This window comes from Carassius gibelio, chromosome B7, assembly GCF_023724105.1.
Source record: "Carassius gibelio isolate Cgi1373 ecotype wild population from Czech Republic chromosome B7, carGib1.2-hapl.c, whole genome shotgun sequence".
Classification (NCBI taxonomy): domain Eukaryota; kingdom Metazoa; phylum Chordata; class Actinopteri; order Cypriniformes; family Cyprinidae; genus Carassius; species Carassius gibelio.
This window is the reverse complement of record NC_068402.1, coordinates 25,542,404-25,558,984: the sequence shown is the minus strand read 5'-3', so window position 1 is coordinate 25,558,984 and position 16,581 is coordinate 25,542,404. Positions and strand designations below refer to the sequence as shown.

The window sequence follows — 16,581 nt, the reverse complement described above, 5'->3', positions numbered from 1 at the left end:
CGCGATTATTCACATGTCATTATGGTTGTGACGCCGCTACTGCCACGACTCCTAAAAAAAACTTTTTCATTCTGTGTCGCCGGATCAAGCTCTCGCTGGATCTGCTCATTTGCTATCAGTGAAAGGGACCGTCTGTACTTCCTCAACTGACAACAAAACTTTTTGTGCTCGTTCAAAACAGTTACGTTCGATCTTTCATTAAATCTAGCAGTTCTGTTTTGTTTATGTCGCGAGTTCAGTGAAGCAGGTAGTAAAGATTCTCTCCGGCCAATCCGTGATCAGAAGAGTTTACACGTCACGTTTTTTAGTAGCGGTACGGTTCACTTCGAACCTCAACCGAGGTGATACTCAAAAAAGTACCATGTACTGTAACCAGTGGAACCCCCCCAAAAAAGTGGACTGTACCGAAGCCGTACCATGCCGTGGAAAAGCGCCATAAGTGAGCGTAAGAGATTTCAAAATTTCATCGACCCCAAACTTTTGAACAGTAGTGCAGAGATAAAAATACAGTAAAAGTCAAAACTAGACAGAGTCTGGAAAATGGTCTTGATAAATGAACATGTTTTTGAGATTTATACCTTCTATATAAACAAAGATAGAAGCATATGTGTTTATGAGATTTGATTGTAAAAGCTTCAGAGGATTTCCTTGACTGAACTACGCTGAGAGCTCTCCATATGGAACGATGTACCTTTCTCCTCCCCCTGACAACAGCTGGAGAAGGTGAGTCCTGCCCTTAAAATTATTAGGACTTACATAGTCCTGCACACACCCATTCACCACCCACAAATATGTGTCTGTGCATTCATTACATACATTGTTACGTTCTACTTAATGATCATATCTCCTGTCAGTTGCAGGGCAGAGTGCAAAGATGATGTTATCTTGAAACGAAGCCTTTCGTAGCAACATCAAGCAGTGTTGCGAGAGAGATCGTGTCACATTAGAGGGAGTGTTAATGTGTGTTTTGCATTTGCATACGCTATCCCCACAGATGCCTGAAAAGAAAACAGTAATGACACATTTGTTTTTTTAGCGCATCCGCAGCGATAGATAAGACTTGCAAAAGGTTAGAGAAAACAGAAGTGTTCAAAGAGACATACGCACGTTGTTTTGTCATTTTCGACTCTGAGGGAGATTATAAATCCTTTCTCTGACCACAAACGCTCACGTTTGCTCTGCACAAATGTTGCTCTTCTTGGTTCAGCCCCAGTGACCCATAACAATTGGACGGTTTTCCTCATTTGTTTTGCCGAGGAGTGAATTGCAGCCAGTAATAAAAGGCTTAAGGAAGCTTCTCCTCATCATAGTCATGTTTTGAATGCAGGCTTGGCAGGCAGCCAGTATGCCTTCTTACCTGGCCTCCATGTTGACTCTTCAACTTGTAAAACTTTCAGAGTCCACGCCCTGTGGCATTGTTTACACCTGAAAACTGGTTGGCCTGATCAGCTTTGGCACAGCCTTCTGTTCCCACTGTGGCGAAACACTGCTGTGACGGCCATATGCCATAGAGCAGCTCACATACGACACAACACACAAGATCCAGGGCTTTAACTGATTTATTTTATTGCTTTCAGATTAAAATGCGAAAATAAACTAAAGTTCAAACACTGATGTATAATTGTTTGTAGGAATAGTTTGGAATTATTAAAGTTTAGTAATATTTTTGAAAGAAGTCTCACCAAGGCTGCATGTATTGCGATTTATTGTAAATAAATTTGTGGAAAAAAAAAAGTAATGAATTCCTTTGATGGCAAAGCTGAATGAACTTCAGTGTTAAATCATTCTTCCAGAATTCGAACGCAACATGTTTTCTTTAGCCTGTAATGGTTTTCTGTGTGTAAAATGCTTAATGCGTTAAATGCATTGCATTCTTATTATCGGCTCATTTTCTTGTCTGTACATAGAATACTGTATTAAGAATGTTTACGAAGTTTTGTCTTTTAAAAACACTCTCTTAAAGCATTAAGACACGTTAAGCGTTTCCTTATAACAATCTGTAAAATGCTTTATGCGTAATTTAACACATTGCGTTCTTATTACAGGCTTATTTGCTTGGATATAAATTGTATGATTTGCTAATTATGTGTATAATGAGTTTGGTATTTTAGAAACACTCTCAGTAAACGCATTAAGCAACGTTAAGCATTCTAGAATGTCCGTCAAAGTTGTGTTTTTTACTATAGCAGTAGCCTCACAATGCATTTTGATCATATTTAAAAAAATCAAGCTGTCATTGTTAAAATAACTGCTTTTGTTATGTCGAGATCAAGAGAAAATTGAGTCGTGATCACCCGAAAACAACCCGTTGTGTCGAGATCAAGAGAAAATTAAGTCGTAATCACAAGAAAACAAGAAAGAAAGAAAATTATGCATTAACATTTTTTTTTTATAATAATGCATCAATTTAACATTAATAAGAACCATTATTACTTAATAAAAGCATCGATAATAATTGATAATAGCTGAGTAACAAATCAGCATATTAGAATATTTTCTGAAGCATCATGTGACACTGAAGACTGGAGTAATGTCTGCGGAAAATGTTGGCTTTGGCATTGGATTAAATTCGTTTTTTAAAATGCATTCAAATAGAAATATAATTTATTTATAACAATGTCACTATATCACTGTTTTTGTAGAACTTTCGATCAAATATATTCAGCTTTGGTGGGCATAAACATGAAAAAAACATTAAAGAAGCTCTAAACACTAAAAGAAATCATGGTTATTCCAAACTTCAGTGCTGTAGTTGGTGTGTACAGAAGCAGATGGGGGTAGCAGAGGATGATGCTCACATGGGGAGTTTAGCTGAATATATGATCTTAGGCAAACTTTTAGAGCTTCATTATAAATGCATAAATAGTGAGCGGTTCACTCCACTTCAAGGGGTGTCTCAGAGGCTTCTTATGAATTATGAAACATAGGATTCAGAGGATCAAGCACAGTTAGATCTTCACCACTACAATGTATATATCTGAAATGTTTGCAATGCTTTCCTGTTTAACCTTTTGAATTAAATCCAGTTTTCTTCTCTTCTTCAAGAGTCTTGTCATTGTTTGTTCAAATTGTGTCCTGGTGAAGCCTGAATACTAACCACAGCATTTCTCTCTGATTCTAACCGTCTCTTTTTCTTCCTCAAGGATGAATGTTCAGCTATTCCTCAGATCACTTCTCAGTGTAAACCGCGCTAACTAAACCTGCCAGATCTTTTGCTAGCTACCCCTCAGAGCCGCCCTCCTCCATCCCCAGAACAGATTGTGAGCTCAGCGTGTTTGTAAGCCCTCCTCCCTCTTTGCTCTGGACCAGATTAACATTCGCTAATGACCGTGGTCCATGTTTTGGTTTGGTTTTAGTTTTATTCCAGTGTGCCTGTTTGACCTAGCACAGATATGTGTGATTGAATTTTGGGTGTGCTGCTGTGTCTTTTTTTCTTTTAGGATCTTGTGCTCTAATATCACCTCACGTGAATAAACGAAGAGCTGAACAGATGTTATCTGTCTGCGTGGACATTAAGGTTAAGCTAGATTTAGGAGGAGTCTGGGAGCAATTGCAAATGATTTTTGGCCTTTTTAATGATGCTGGTGGTGTTTGTGAAGTCTGCCGTTTGTTGTCTGACAGTGTGACACGGCATAGATTTACCAGTGTTTGGTTTGTGCTCTTATAAAATGGCTCAAGGGATGTCTGCTTGGATGTTTGTGATGCTTTAACGCATGTTAAGTAAGTAAGTGAGGCATAAGGAACTAGTTACTGCTTTGCTCAAGGGAGAAATCAAGGCCATTTGGCAATAGATTGGTGATCATGGTTTTAAGGGCAGTGTTCATGAAGGTTAAAATAATAGATTATTTTAATTATTTTCCATGTTAGTAGATGTTTAATATTCAGAAAATATTCTTAAGGGGTTAAACTAATTATATGAGCATTATATTCTGAGGCTTGCAACAAAAGGAAAGCTTTTCAATTAAATATGTTATTTAAAAAAAAAAAATACATTTACATAAATAGCCTGTGTAACAGGTTGCAGATGTAGCCTAAATTAAACTATCACTCGGCCGCCTCTAGCTAGATTAGGAACAAATGATCGCTGCATAAACACCTTGGAGAGCCGCTTCTGGGATGGTTTAGAAACATGCTTTAATAATCCTAACACCAGCTCGGGATCCTGTGTTTGAGCCGTGACGGCCCGCAGATTTGGGCATAGCGAAGTGCCAATAAACGTGTTCATTCCTTCCTCTGTACTGCTAGTTTAAACCAAATAAACATGACTGAACATCTCATGCCTGATGTAATTGCTCAATCAGTGTTTCAACCGCGAAAATGCATTAACAATACAGCGTGGAAATAAAATTTCACGTAGCATTTAATTTACCTCAGCAAGTCATCAGTGTTCACAGCTCGTTAGTTCACTAGAGAAATGACGTCTAGAGAGCAGCATTTTGATAAATATTACACCATATACTCATTATATTTTACTAAACCTAATAGTCTTAATTATTTAATGTATGTTTAAATTAATCTGTTATGAAACATGCTGTTATAGCCATTGTGTAATTTAATATATTTGAACAAATAGCTTAGACATATATGCATTTTGAGTGTTAGTCAAGTCTGCTTTGGCAATTCTTACACGTGTACATCACATACATACAGACAATGGAAATTACGTTAATCTCAGAGCCTTGATGCATACAGATAACACTAACAGTAGAGCATAAAAATACAGTTTGTGTGTGTGTGTGTTGATCATCTGTTTAAAAACAAATAGTAATTAAATTTAAGTTTGGGTTTTGGGAATTGTTACCTTATGTAAAAGGGCTCCCTATAGTTTTAAGCATAAGCTGAAGAAGATTTTTATCACTAAGAAATTTTTAAATGTAACTCAGTGTATTTTAAGAAAGAGACACTTTTTTTTTACTAAACCTTAAAAAAAAGCTTAGTTTTTACCCCCTGCTGTACCGAAATAATACTGAACCGTGAATTTAAAACCGAGGTGCGTACTGAACCATCATATTTGTGTACCGTTACACCCCTAATATATATGTATATGTGTATGTGTGTATATATGTGTGTGTGTGTGTGTGCGCGCAAATATATAAAGTGTTTTTGTAAATAAATGTTTTTAATAATGAAAATCTCCCTAGCTTTTGAAAGCTATTGTAGCATTTAATACGGAGTAAATGAGCACTTGCTGCTAGTATGAGTAGTCTGCAGGGGATTGCTCTTGGTTCTCTATTGGTTTAGAGGAGTGCAGTATGAGGTGTTTGGGCAGCAGAGGATGATTTTCCTGCTTTACTGGAGTCTCATCCTAATTTATGCCCTGGAGGGACTGTTTACAGCTCTCTCAACACATCTGTGATGTGTTTCCTACCGCAGCACACACTGGGTAAGGGTTAATGAGCTGAAAAAGGCGTGAACGCAGCTCCTTAACCCCTTCCGTCCATTCACCACACAACTTGGTGCAATCAGTGCTGACTTCTGTTGCTTATTCAGACAATAACCTGGTGTATGGATGACGGATGTGTTTTGAGTTCAGTTCACAGGGCCTCACATCTACCACCAGAAAAGGAAATGTGAGTGGACTGAGGTAGCATGTTGCCAATAAAAAGATATTGTTGGCATTGAAATTATCAAGAGGAAGACCGGCTGATACTGTAGCATTAATATAAAGTGTTTTGGAGACTTCACGTCCATTCCTTTCAACTTTTTTCTTTGACTATTCTCACAACATATTCTCACGTGGATTTGTGACCCTTATAGTACTAACATTTAATGTGGTGTGCGATCTGAATGTCAGTGTTTTAGTTTGCCCCAGTGCTCCGTTGCGTCCGTAGGGACGACAGTGCTACTATGATACTTTCAGGCTCATTGCTTCCAGGGGTACAGCTGTCCCTCTGGTGTCTGGGTAAACAGGGCTGGTTCTGAATCCTGGGCAACTTCCATACGTTTCCCTGTGGAGCTCAGCTGGACTGGGTCAGAAACACGGGTCAGCGCTGCACTCTTAGTCCCACGCTCTCCCATCCTGGATCTGAGCCTCTGCTCTTCCCAGACAAGAATTCCTCTGGGAGGTTTTCTAGAAAGGCATTCATTCTGACTCAAGTGTGATTCAATAGCGATAAGATTTCATTAAAGAATCTCTCCGTTTTTGGTGGTCTGCCTGATGCCAGTTTAAAAATATCTGTTTTTCATGTTGTCTTTGACCACAGGTCAGCTTTAAATAACAATCTGTTTATGAATCCTTTTCTAGCAACTTTTACCAAGACCTGCTTTTGTTATGAGTCAGTATAATGCTATATTGCTAGGTAATTGCAACGTTTTTCTCGCAATTTTGAGTTAACATCTTGCAATTTGTGATCCAAATCATTCAGAATTGCATGATACAAACTAGAATTCTTACTTTTGTTCTGAGAAATAAAGTCATAATTGCCCCTTTATATCTAGCAATTTTGTCTTTTAGGGTTCAGCCAATACACGATGCCATTGTCTATTGTTGATGGCTGTTAGACATCATGATGTTGAGTTGACATTGTGATCCCAATTGGCTATCGTGTTTGGAAAGAAAATTGTGTACTATGGAACCCATAAAGGGTATAAATATGAGATGGGATGAAAATATATATTACAGTTCTTTCTTTTGCAGTAATATCATAGGGCAGTTACACTGTATAAAAATTGCGTGTCTCAGGGAGCCGCTTATTCGTGGCATTGAAATTTACCTTCACTTTCGAGAATCATGACTTACCTCACATTTTACAAGATTAGATGTTATTCAGTTGTGCTGATGATCTGCAAATCATTCGCCATCGTCCTCCGTCATCAGATGATGTCATTGTTCATCGCGATGTTTCACTGTAGACATCGCCAACCCTGCTGGCTTTATTACTCAATTTTAAGATTTAAAATCGCAGTTGTAAGAAAAAATGTCAGAATTGTAAGATAAGTCATAAATAACAATCCAACAATATAGTCAACATAATTGTCTTTTAGGTGAAAATCCTGCATCCAATTTTGCCTTGTTTGTAATCCACGTTAAAGTATAACTTGTGCATAGTAAAAGTATAACCGAGTGGCACGACTTGCCTAAAAGGACTTTGAAAATACGCATGACAATCGCAGCTTCTGTCTAATCGTGATTTTTTTTTTGCCTTTGCAATTACATTTTTTTTTAAATTGTGCAGTTACCAGTACTTTGTGTTCCCTCGACCCATGACCTTGCTGTAGAAAGCACCATGCTTTACCCTAGCAACCACATAGCAATTCTTGCGTCATGAAAGCAAGTTCCACAGTCAAGTCCTGGACTCATTTCCTTTAGAAATAGTCTCTGAATTGCTTGGCTGTCACAAAGATTAAGGTTTTAATTCTTGTCGATAGCATTTGTGGCCAGTAAGATGTATTTGTTTGTTTGCTTGAGTCTATATCCTGATTTCCTAATGTTGTTGCTCTGCTGAGGTGTTGCCTGCGTGTTTCTCTTGGTTCATTAACCATTCAAGTTATTATAGCACTTTTGTTTGCTCTCAGACGTGGCAGCTCCAATCTAATTGAAGCAGTAAATCAGTGCTGCACAGTATTAGACTAACCTGGGGGAATAGGCTCTGATTTCTACGGCTCTGTTTTCATTTTCTTGAAGGTGTCACAGAGGAATTTCCACCCTGCTCGCTCTCTTCTCTCTTTGTCTCTCTCGCTTGCTCGTCCAGCTGTACTAACCCCTGAGCCAGGGCTACAGACTCAGTACAGTAGTGATTAACACGTGACTGTTTCCATTTCTAAAGGGAGCAACCGCCATGGACCGAAGAGAAACGACCCGGATTTAGATTAATATCACAGCTTAACAGGTGACCTTTGACTTTCAAGTTCCCCTCTCACAGATCTCCTCTGGAACTGTCTCTCTTTTTTTTTATTTCTTTCCGTCATCCCCTGCAGACCTCCTTATCTCAGCCCGTTTTGATTAAAACTGTTTCTTGATCAAGTCTTCATACAAACAGAATGATTTCAAGCCAATCACAGATGCTGTTTCTCTACTCAGCCGGCTATTCTACATGAACTAATGTCATTGTACCTAACTAATCCAAACCTGGGATCATTATTTCTACTAATGTTTTTTTATCTCTTAACCTCACTCATTATTTTGATGTAGAGTGACTTCACCCTTGAACTATTGCTCTACAAATAGAAAAAAGGACCTTTTTTTTACGTCACCTGAGAATGGTTTAAAGGTCAGACAGACCTGATAAAGCCGAGAGAAGCGCTGGAGTACAGTAAGGTGCTCTTGAGAGTGCTCTCTTCATGTGTAGTTGCTTGATGAAGGCAGTGAGCGAGGGCAAAGGGTCATGTTGGCATGGCTCAGCTCGGCTCAGCAGTTTTTTTTTTTTGTGGCTCACTGACTGAGTTGTTTTCCTCCTTTCTTCCTCTCTCCTTCTGCCACAGAACAAACTCTGACTCAGCTCTGCACACCAGTGCCATGAGCCCAAACCCACAGGATCCTTTCGGCAAGAACCAGCAGATGGGCAGAGGACCTCCTCAGCGAAACGGTGAGCTCGGACTCCTCCTCCGCCTACTTTTAAAAGCCATTGTTATTGCATGGCATAACAATGCGGTTTAAACAGAAATGCAGGGGTCAAATGGATTGTACAGTGTCATCATGGATGACAAATCAATGATTTATACCAGACCCAAATCAACCGGTCCCACCCGTAGTTCAGCGTGTTTGCATGACACAGCTGGAGCTCACTGTCTTCTTGTTTGTCTAGTCGTCTTGGTTACAAACAGACGTTTCGGATGGTATGCTGAAAATGGCTGACAATCAGCCCGCCCAGGGTGCTGTTAAAGGATGTTCCCTCTACCCTTATTCTTCTGATTTCTAGAGCTCTTGAAAACAAATTAATGTACAGCCCCACGAGCTTTATAGATGCAATAGTCTGGCTCATACTCCCCTAAAAACACACGTAGCCAGAGTTCACAGACACATGCTGCAGTGAAGATGTTTGTTAGACTATAGGATTATGTCATAGGGTGGGACGGTCAGTGTTTCATCATTACAGCAGTGAATGTCTGGCAGAAAAGCTTATGGATGTGCTGATACAATTATGTATTGATCTTTATTACATGACATTTCATCAGCAGTTCAGGTCCTTTTGTACATTCAATAATATAATTAGGTATGTTTATGATCTGCTTGTGTATTACTGATGTTTGTTACATATAAACCTTGCTTTGCAGCTTGTTACATCACATCCCTTTCTAATATTCCCTTTCACGTGAAAGCTTTACAGGATTTACATGGTCATGACGTGAAGAGTTTATGTAACAGATCGAGTCTAATACAGTAATCTCATGCCAACACATACACAACTGTTCACGTTCTCTTTCTTTCTTTCTTTCTTTCTTTTTAATATAAATTAATACTCTTATTCAGGGAGGATGCATTAAAGGGTTATAAAATGCTTTTTGTACTGTTCTCTGAGGTACACTTATAATGTTTTGAAGATTTTTACATCAAAAAACATCATTTAGAAGTAATAGTCCATTTTCTGTAACGTTTTGACCGCCTCATCAGAACGCTCTGTTTGAATAGGCATGATGGATTGTAGACTCAAAAGTAAACGCCCACTGCTATGATTGGCTAACAGTTGTCTATGTTTGACAGTCTACATCCTACGCAGATGAACGCTGCTGTGTTTTAGGTTAAAAACTCATAAATGCTCATTACACATCAAATGAACTTTAATAACATACAAACCAGTAGTGACCTTGTAATAAAAACACTGTGTTGCAACATTACTGAAGGGTCCAATATAGTCAACATAATTGTCTTTTAGGTGAAAATCCTGCATCGGATATTGCCTTGTTTGTAATCCACGGTAAAATTAAGTGAATAAAGGACCAAGTTCTTACTGACGCTGTTTGGAACTGCCAGATAATCGAAAATGGGCAAAGAGGCAGGAGCTTGTTGCAAAAACCATGCCCATCTAGCTTGACGGTGGTGACAGCAGTGGTAATCCACCTGTCACTCAAGTGGCCACGCCCTTAATTATTCAGAATTTTAAGGGTTAATTTAAACAATGAGTTATAAAAAAAAAATTACCCCCCCCCCCCCCCCCCTCACAGCTGACATGAAGGGCAAAATTAGCTATGTAGACCAAAACCACTTTTTGTACAACTCTATAAACATACTTTTTCTGCTGTAAAGTTAGGTATTTTAACATTGGGAGTCTATTGGACAGAGACAGAGTTTTAATCACTTCTGTGTTGGTTTCACGAGAGAGACCGGAAGGTTGCCACTTGGTTTTTCCACAACTTGCCACTGCACAGTGTTTTGTTGTTTTCAGAGCCATCTTCAGCGTTTGGTTTCTGCGTAGACCTGTGTTCGCCTCTCTCATTATTTTCACTACACTACTAAACAGGCAGCGATGTAGAAGTAGGTGGTACGAAAAAATTCAATCCATTTTCTTCTGCATAGTTGGTGTTTAGCCATACTATTTTGCTGTTTTGGCATATTGGCTTTAATATAAAATGATTTTAGACTAACGAGGAAGATTTGAGTTCTGAAACTTACAGGACGTTTTATAGTACAATGGCCTTTTATATGTCAGAAGATCAAGGGAGTTTGGATTTCTCATTTCAGGACCCCTTTAAAACAAATGTTCAGTTGGCCAGAGAGGGATTAATCTTTTTTGAATCATTACAATATTGTTGTGTGGGACACCGTGAGCTCAGATACTGCAAGCTAAGCATTTAAAAACTCACACTACATACTAATGAATGAATAGTGCTCTTAAAGGGCTGGAGAGATAATGTAGTAATCTCACATGAAATGGAGTAGAGGCTTAAAAGGGTATTTGATACATCATCACAGATTGCCTAGCCCATTTACATTTTCTTTGCAAATCTACTGTTTTTCTTTTGTTTTGTTTTTTTATAACTTAGGTAGGAGTCAGGTATTTTCTCTTAATCTACACTCTGTTCATTACTTGCTCTCTCACAAATTGATTTGCAAGCATTTAGGCTCTAGTTTGTAGCTCATCTCTATAAAAGGCATCTTTGTGTATTATATCTTTATGCAGGATTAAATAAGATAGTGAATGAAGATGTGAAGCAGCTGTGATGTTCACATGAACACTGACATATGGAGCACTGTAACTCAGAGGATGTCTGTGGCCCAGGGCAGTTGTTTTCTCAGATCGAGCCGATAAGATACAGCTTCACTTAAGGACGCGGCAGACACCAGGCATTTAATATATGTCTGGCATCTCATCTGAATTATGGATACAGTTGACTGTGTGGAGGTGTGCAGTGAGGCTCATGTAATGCGAACAAGTACAAACCAGCCTCTCACATGGGACCAAAATTAGTCTCGCTTCCGCTATCACAGTGGTCTCATCCCAAACCTGTCAGCCAACTCAACTGTGTGATGCAACTGTGCTATTCATGTGTGGATCTCCCAAAAGCATTGTATTGTAACTGTGTGCCACGTTCAACCGCTTGACTCTGACCCTACTGGGATTTATGATTTGACACCAGCTATAATAACAAGTGCTGTTTTTACTTTTCATATAACAACTGATTTGGTGCAAGATTTTGTTATATGGGTAATTCTAGATACATTTATTGCAGATAATGTGCTTTAACATAAGATACATTTACACTAAGACATTGGACTCAAACTCAACTCCTGGAGGGCCACAGCTCTGCACAGTTTTGCTCCAACCCTAATCAAACACACCTGATCCAGCTAATCAAGGTCTTCAGGATTACTAGAAACTTCCAAGCCGGAGTGATTTGGAGCTAAACTCTGCAGAGCTGTGGCCCTCCAGGAATTGAGTTCGAGACCACTGCTTTAAGATAAAAGGTGACCAAACTCTGGACTCAGGCCAACGTTTTTCTGTTCTAGTTGTCTTTTTCCGTCAGCCGTGGCATTGAATGAGACTCTCAGTGAGGGGGAAATGAGGTGTCGCCGTACTTTTTGTTTGATTCATTGTGCGTCGCAGTTGGGCGTCTGAGAGCGGCAGCTTTGCTGGTTGATCTGGCTCTTGGCCCACACTGTATCGGTTCTGGGCCAGCATCAGCAGAGGAAGCAGAAAGGAGGTTTGTTTTCCACAGGATCTCTGTGGTGCACACAAAACAATGCCTCTCCATTGATTCATTTTGTGCGTGTGGTCACAGATTTCTCCCGATATAAATTTTTTTGTCCTCTCCTTTTTCTCCCCCTCATGGGATGTTCCTTAAAGAGACAGTGGACATTAAGAAGCCTTTTTTCAGTCCCCCCGCGGGAGTTTGAGCCCCTGTCTTCAGCGGGGTGGACATGTCAATGAATAAAATGTTTGTGAGAAGACTGAACTGAACTTAATGTTCAAAGGTTTGTTGTCAGAAAGCTTTGTTTTGTTTGTTTGAATGAAATCAATGCTTTTATTTAAAAAAATAAAAATAAAATGCTTTTCTTAAAAAAAAAACTGATAGTAAATAGATTTATAATTTTCAAAAAGAATCCTGAAGAGAAAAGTTGTTTCCGCAAAACTATAAGCAGCACAATTGTTTGCAGTATGATAATAATGAGAAATGTTTCTTGAGCAGCAAATCCTCATATTAAAGTGATTTCTAAAGGATCATGTGACACTGAGGACAAGAGTAACGGCTGCTGAAAATGTAGCTTTGCCATCACAATAAAAAATAATTAAAAATGTCTTATTTTCAATGTAATTGTTTAATATTTCATAATATTCATTTCAAAATGCTTGATGAGCATGAAGCTTTAAAACATCTTGTCAACCCCAAACGTTTCTAGTTACTTTGCTGGAGGCGGTTTCTTTTTCACTCCAGGCATCCGAGGAGGGTGAAGGATCTGTGTGAAAGATCAAGGAATAATTAATTACTGTTAATACTCAAGGATGATTAATTTGAGAAGTGGATATTAGACATGTGATCAATTTCGTCTGGTTTACGTAAAAGCTTGCGTTCATAATATTTTAGTGATGCTTGCTAATATGTTGTGTTAAATCATCAAAGAGACAGTTAACTATATTGAAAAGAGTATTTTTATGTTTATTTTTTTATGGCATAATCCAAATATACAACAGAGAAACAAAATAAGAAACAAAGGGAGAAAAAGTAGAGGGGGTTGTTTGTCCATTTCTGTTTTCACAATTATCTTCTAAAACGTATAAGGTTTTCTGGACCTTATACAATATATTTAATGTGCTCCCATGGCCCCAATTATATTTAATGTACTTTTAGGTGCTTTTCCCATCTTATTTTTAATTTAAACTTCAATTTGTTACATTGTTACTTTTAGTATGAGATGTATTTGCATCTTTGATTTTGTGGAGGTTCTGGTTTGAGTCCCTCATTCTGAAAGTATATTGTTCTGCTATTTCTTAATAATCAATTTACCAAGAATAATATTCTCAGGGCATATGATTACATTTATTTGTGCAATGACTTCATACCTGTTGTTTTCATTACACTCATAAAATATTATTTTCACCACAGTTATGCCTTTAAGGTTTTGATGATTGAGAAATAATTACTTTCAGTGCTTCAGACTAATTCATGCATGGATATTAGACACATGATTCATTTCAGGATTTATTTTACATGAAAGTTTTCAATTAAAGTGTTAATCATGCCATGTCACATGTGATGTGTTTATATACCGTTTATTACATCAGCAGTGGTTCACTTAGCCATTTTAATGCTAATATGCTGAAAGACATGGGTCAGTGCCCAAGTGCACATGCTTTTTTTTTTTTTTTTTTGTATGAATGAATGAGTGGGTGGAGAAATTACACGTGAGAATGCAAAATGATTACCTGCTCTTTGATCTAATTGGCCTTTCTTTTTCTCTGTGTGTTTGTGGTCATACAGCAAGCATGAATGAAGCAGAGGTGGACAATACTGGAGACGGTGAGTGTGCTGTCATGCTTGTTGACACCAAAGAAAGATTCACCCGTTTAATGACATCATCAGCCCTCACAGTACTCCGCTGTGGTTTGCTGTAGTGGGCTGATGGATGGTGTTGGTGTCCCCTGCTGGCGGTCCCACTCAGATTACATGTATCTCTTATGGTTTATGTTAAGATAACTTAATAAATCCCACATTTTGTGTGAGTTGTGCGATGCAGATTAAGTATTTATTTTTACTAACAGGGATGATTTTAATTATTTAATGAGACGCTGTCATTTTTCCTTTGCAGTGTTCTCATTTCCTGCTGTCCCTAATGAGGAGAATCTGCTTGGAGTGAATAAGCCACTGCCCAAACAGTTATGGGAGGCCAAAAAGGTGAGTGCATGTGGGCTGGGATGTTAAATGCAAAATTATCTGTAGTAAGGGGTTAAAAACACATTTCGGTTGTGACCAAAGAAATGTGTAAAGGCAGCCTAATAGACCTCTTACTTGATATTGCTAACAAAATAAAGACCTGTGTTCAATCGCATGTGAGTTTTTGATTTGACCATTGATTTGACAATGATTGTGTAATTAAGTTGAAATCTTTTGGTTATGCATTTTGTATTGTATTCAATGCATAAACCTTTTACCCAGTAATCTCACTGATGATGTTTTGCTTTGTTTCTTCTAAATGTGTCCCATAAGCCAATATACAGTAGTATTATGCCTGCTATTTATTCACTCATTGCCTAGCTTTAATCTAGTCAAGTTGATAGCTTTGGTCTTGTTGATGAAGTAATAATATTAAAAGTCAGCATGTAAAAGAATTTCCAATAGTTTTTCTTCCCAATTGTAACGTATATTCTAGCATTAAATCTTCTCGACCTGGTAAAACATGTAGATTGGAATTGTATTGTCCATCAGGAATTGATTGGATCATTGTCGTTTGTTAATTACTCAGTCGTTTTGTGTGAATGATTGAAGCTTGGAGACGTTATTACTCAGCCCTTGCGTCAGTATACACGTCATCAGAGAAGAGATGGGATTTGTAAGGAGAGAGGCATGTTAATGTTTTAACAGGGTACTGTTTTTTTTCTTTCTCTTTGAAAAACGAATGTGTGTGCGGATGCTGCAATATTACATGAACACACAGGAATTGTCGGTTTTGATTTCATGGTGACTTAAACAGAATTTTTGTGCTGTTGATTATAGAAAAAGTTGTATATTGATTGAAGTACGATGCCATTTTGTCTTACTAGCTACAGTATCAATTGATTGTCTGTAGACAGTAGGCTGTTAAATGTATCTCTGGGAGTGTGGATGTGTAATACACGTGTTGCCTGGTTGCAGGTGCAGTCTCTGTCCTCCCGGCCAAAGTCCTGTGAAGTGCCTGGAATCAAGTAAGTAATGAGAAATTTGTGTCTGAGTGTCCATGGTTATTGGTTGCTTGCTAGATATTTACTGTGCGTTTTAACATTGTCCCACTCTGTTTCTCTGCAGTATATTCCCATCTCCAGAGCAGAATGCCGGTTTGTCTCACTACCAGGGCACGTTAAACACTGGCGGGTCTCTTCCTGACCTCAGTAACCTGCACTTCCCCTCTCCGCTGCCCACTCCGCTGGACCCCGACGAGGCTGGATATCCCAACCTGAGCGGAGGCAGCAGCACCGGCAACCTCCCCGCAGCCATGATGCATCTGGGCATCGGAAACTCACAAGGTCAGTGGGTTTACTATTTGGGGCATTAACAGACACATTAATACTTGTACTGGTTTTCACACATACGTAATCCCATTCTTGCACAGTCGAAGACTAAAAAGAGCTTTTGTTTGGGACCAAATCGTTATTCAAGGAGGCTCGTTTGCTGTTAAAGCATCTCCTGGCTTTAGAAGAGCCTGGCTGAACACTCCGGTCTTTGTTTAACGCACACTGTAGGCTTTACACTGTAGGCGCTTTCTGGGGAATGAATGCCATGTGTTTTCTAAAGGGCCACATCCATGCAGAAGACCACAGCTCTCCTCCTCTCTCTTCGCCATCTGATCGCTCTCTTTGACTTCCATTCTCTCGAGCTTTATTCTTTCCATTCGCTCTCATGTCTGGGAACAGAGTGTGCTGGGATGTTTCTGCTGCCCGTTTCAGCTGTGCTGCTAGCTGATTGGCCGACCCCCAGAGACACAGCTGACCTTTAACCCCTGAATTGGCAGCTCATAAACAGCTCTTTTCTCTCTCGCTCTCGCTGGTCCAGTAACCTGCAGACAATTGCTCAGTGTCTTTTCTGAGGAGTGGACATCAGGACAGGAGCCTGTATGCACGCAGTGACTCATGAAGCCATTATTGGTTTATCTCGGTTTCATTAAGGCAGTTCAATAAGTACTTTTGGCCTTTGGAGTTGATTATGTCATGTTTGTTGTCCTCCTAGGGCTGTCATCCTCTCTAAGCAACCCTTCTATCCAGGCGTCCCTCACCAACTCTCAGCTGCACTCGTCTCTTAGCAATCCATCAATCCACACGTCTCTGCGTCTCTCCTCGCTGTCCAACCCTCCTCCGACAGGCATGGCGAGTTCACCCAGGAGACGGCCGGCCCCCATTAGTCCCCTGACGCTCTCTCCAGGGGGCGATCAGAGGCGAAGCCTGAGCAAGCAGCTCTCCCCGACAATGTCGCCCTCTCTGTCCCCGATCACACAGGTGAGAAATGCTCATTAAATCT

At 39.3% G+C, this 16,581-nt stretch overlaps 1 protein-coding gene across 3 annotated transcripts in view; it reads left to right on the top strand.

Annotated features, from left to right (window-relative positions):
• The window catches only part of LOC127961602 (CREB-regulated transcription coactivator 3), a 34,947-nt gene that overhangs the window by 11,285 nt on the left and 7,081 nt on the right, over positions 1-16,581 (top strand). For 2 of the 3 annotated variants that reach the window (XM_052560791.1, XM_052560790.1), the window contains exons 4-11: positions 662-723; positions 7,767-7,829; positions 8,422-8,525; positions 13,855-13,893; positions 14,183-14,268; positions 15,226-15,275; positions 15,376-15,593; positions 16,294-16,559. In XM_052560791.1, coding sequence (XP_052416751.1) covers positions 662-723; positions 7,767-7,829; positions 8,422-8,525; positions 13,855-13,893; positions 14,183-14,268; positions 15,226-15,275; positions 15,376-15,593; positions 16,294-16,559 — 888 coding nt within the window. The remainder of the gene's footprint in view (positions 1-661; positions 724-7,766; positions 7,830-8,421; positions 8,526-13,854; positions 13,894-14,182; positions 14,269-15,225; positions 15,276-15,375; positions 15,594-16,293; positions 16,560-16,581) is intronic. The other variant, XM_052560792.1, reaches the window with a different exon arrangement.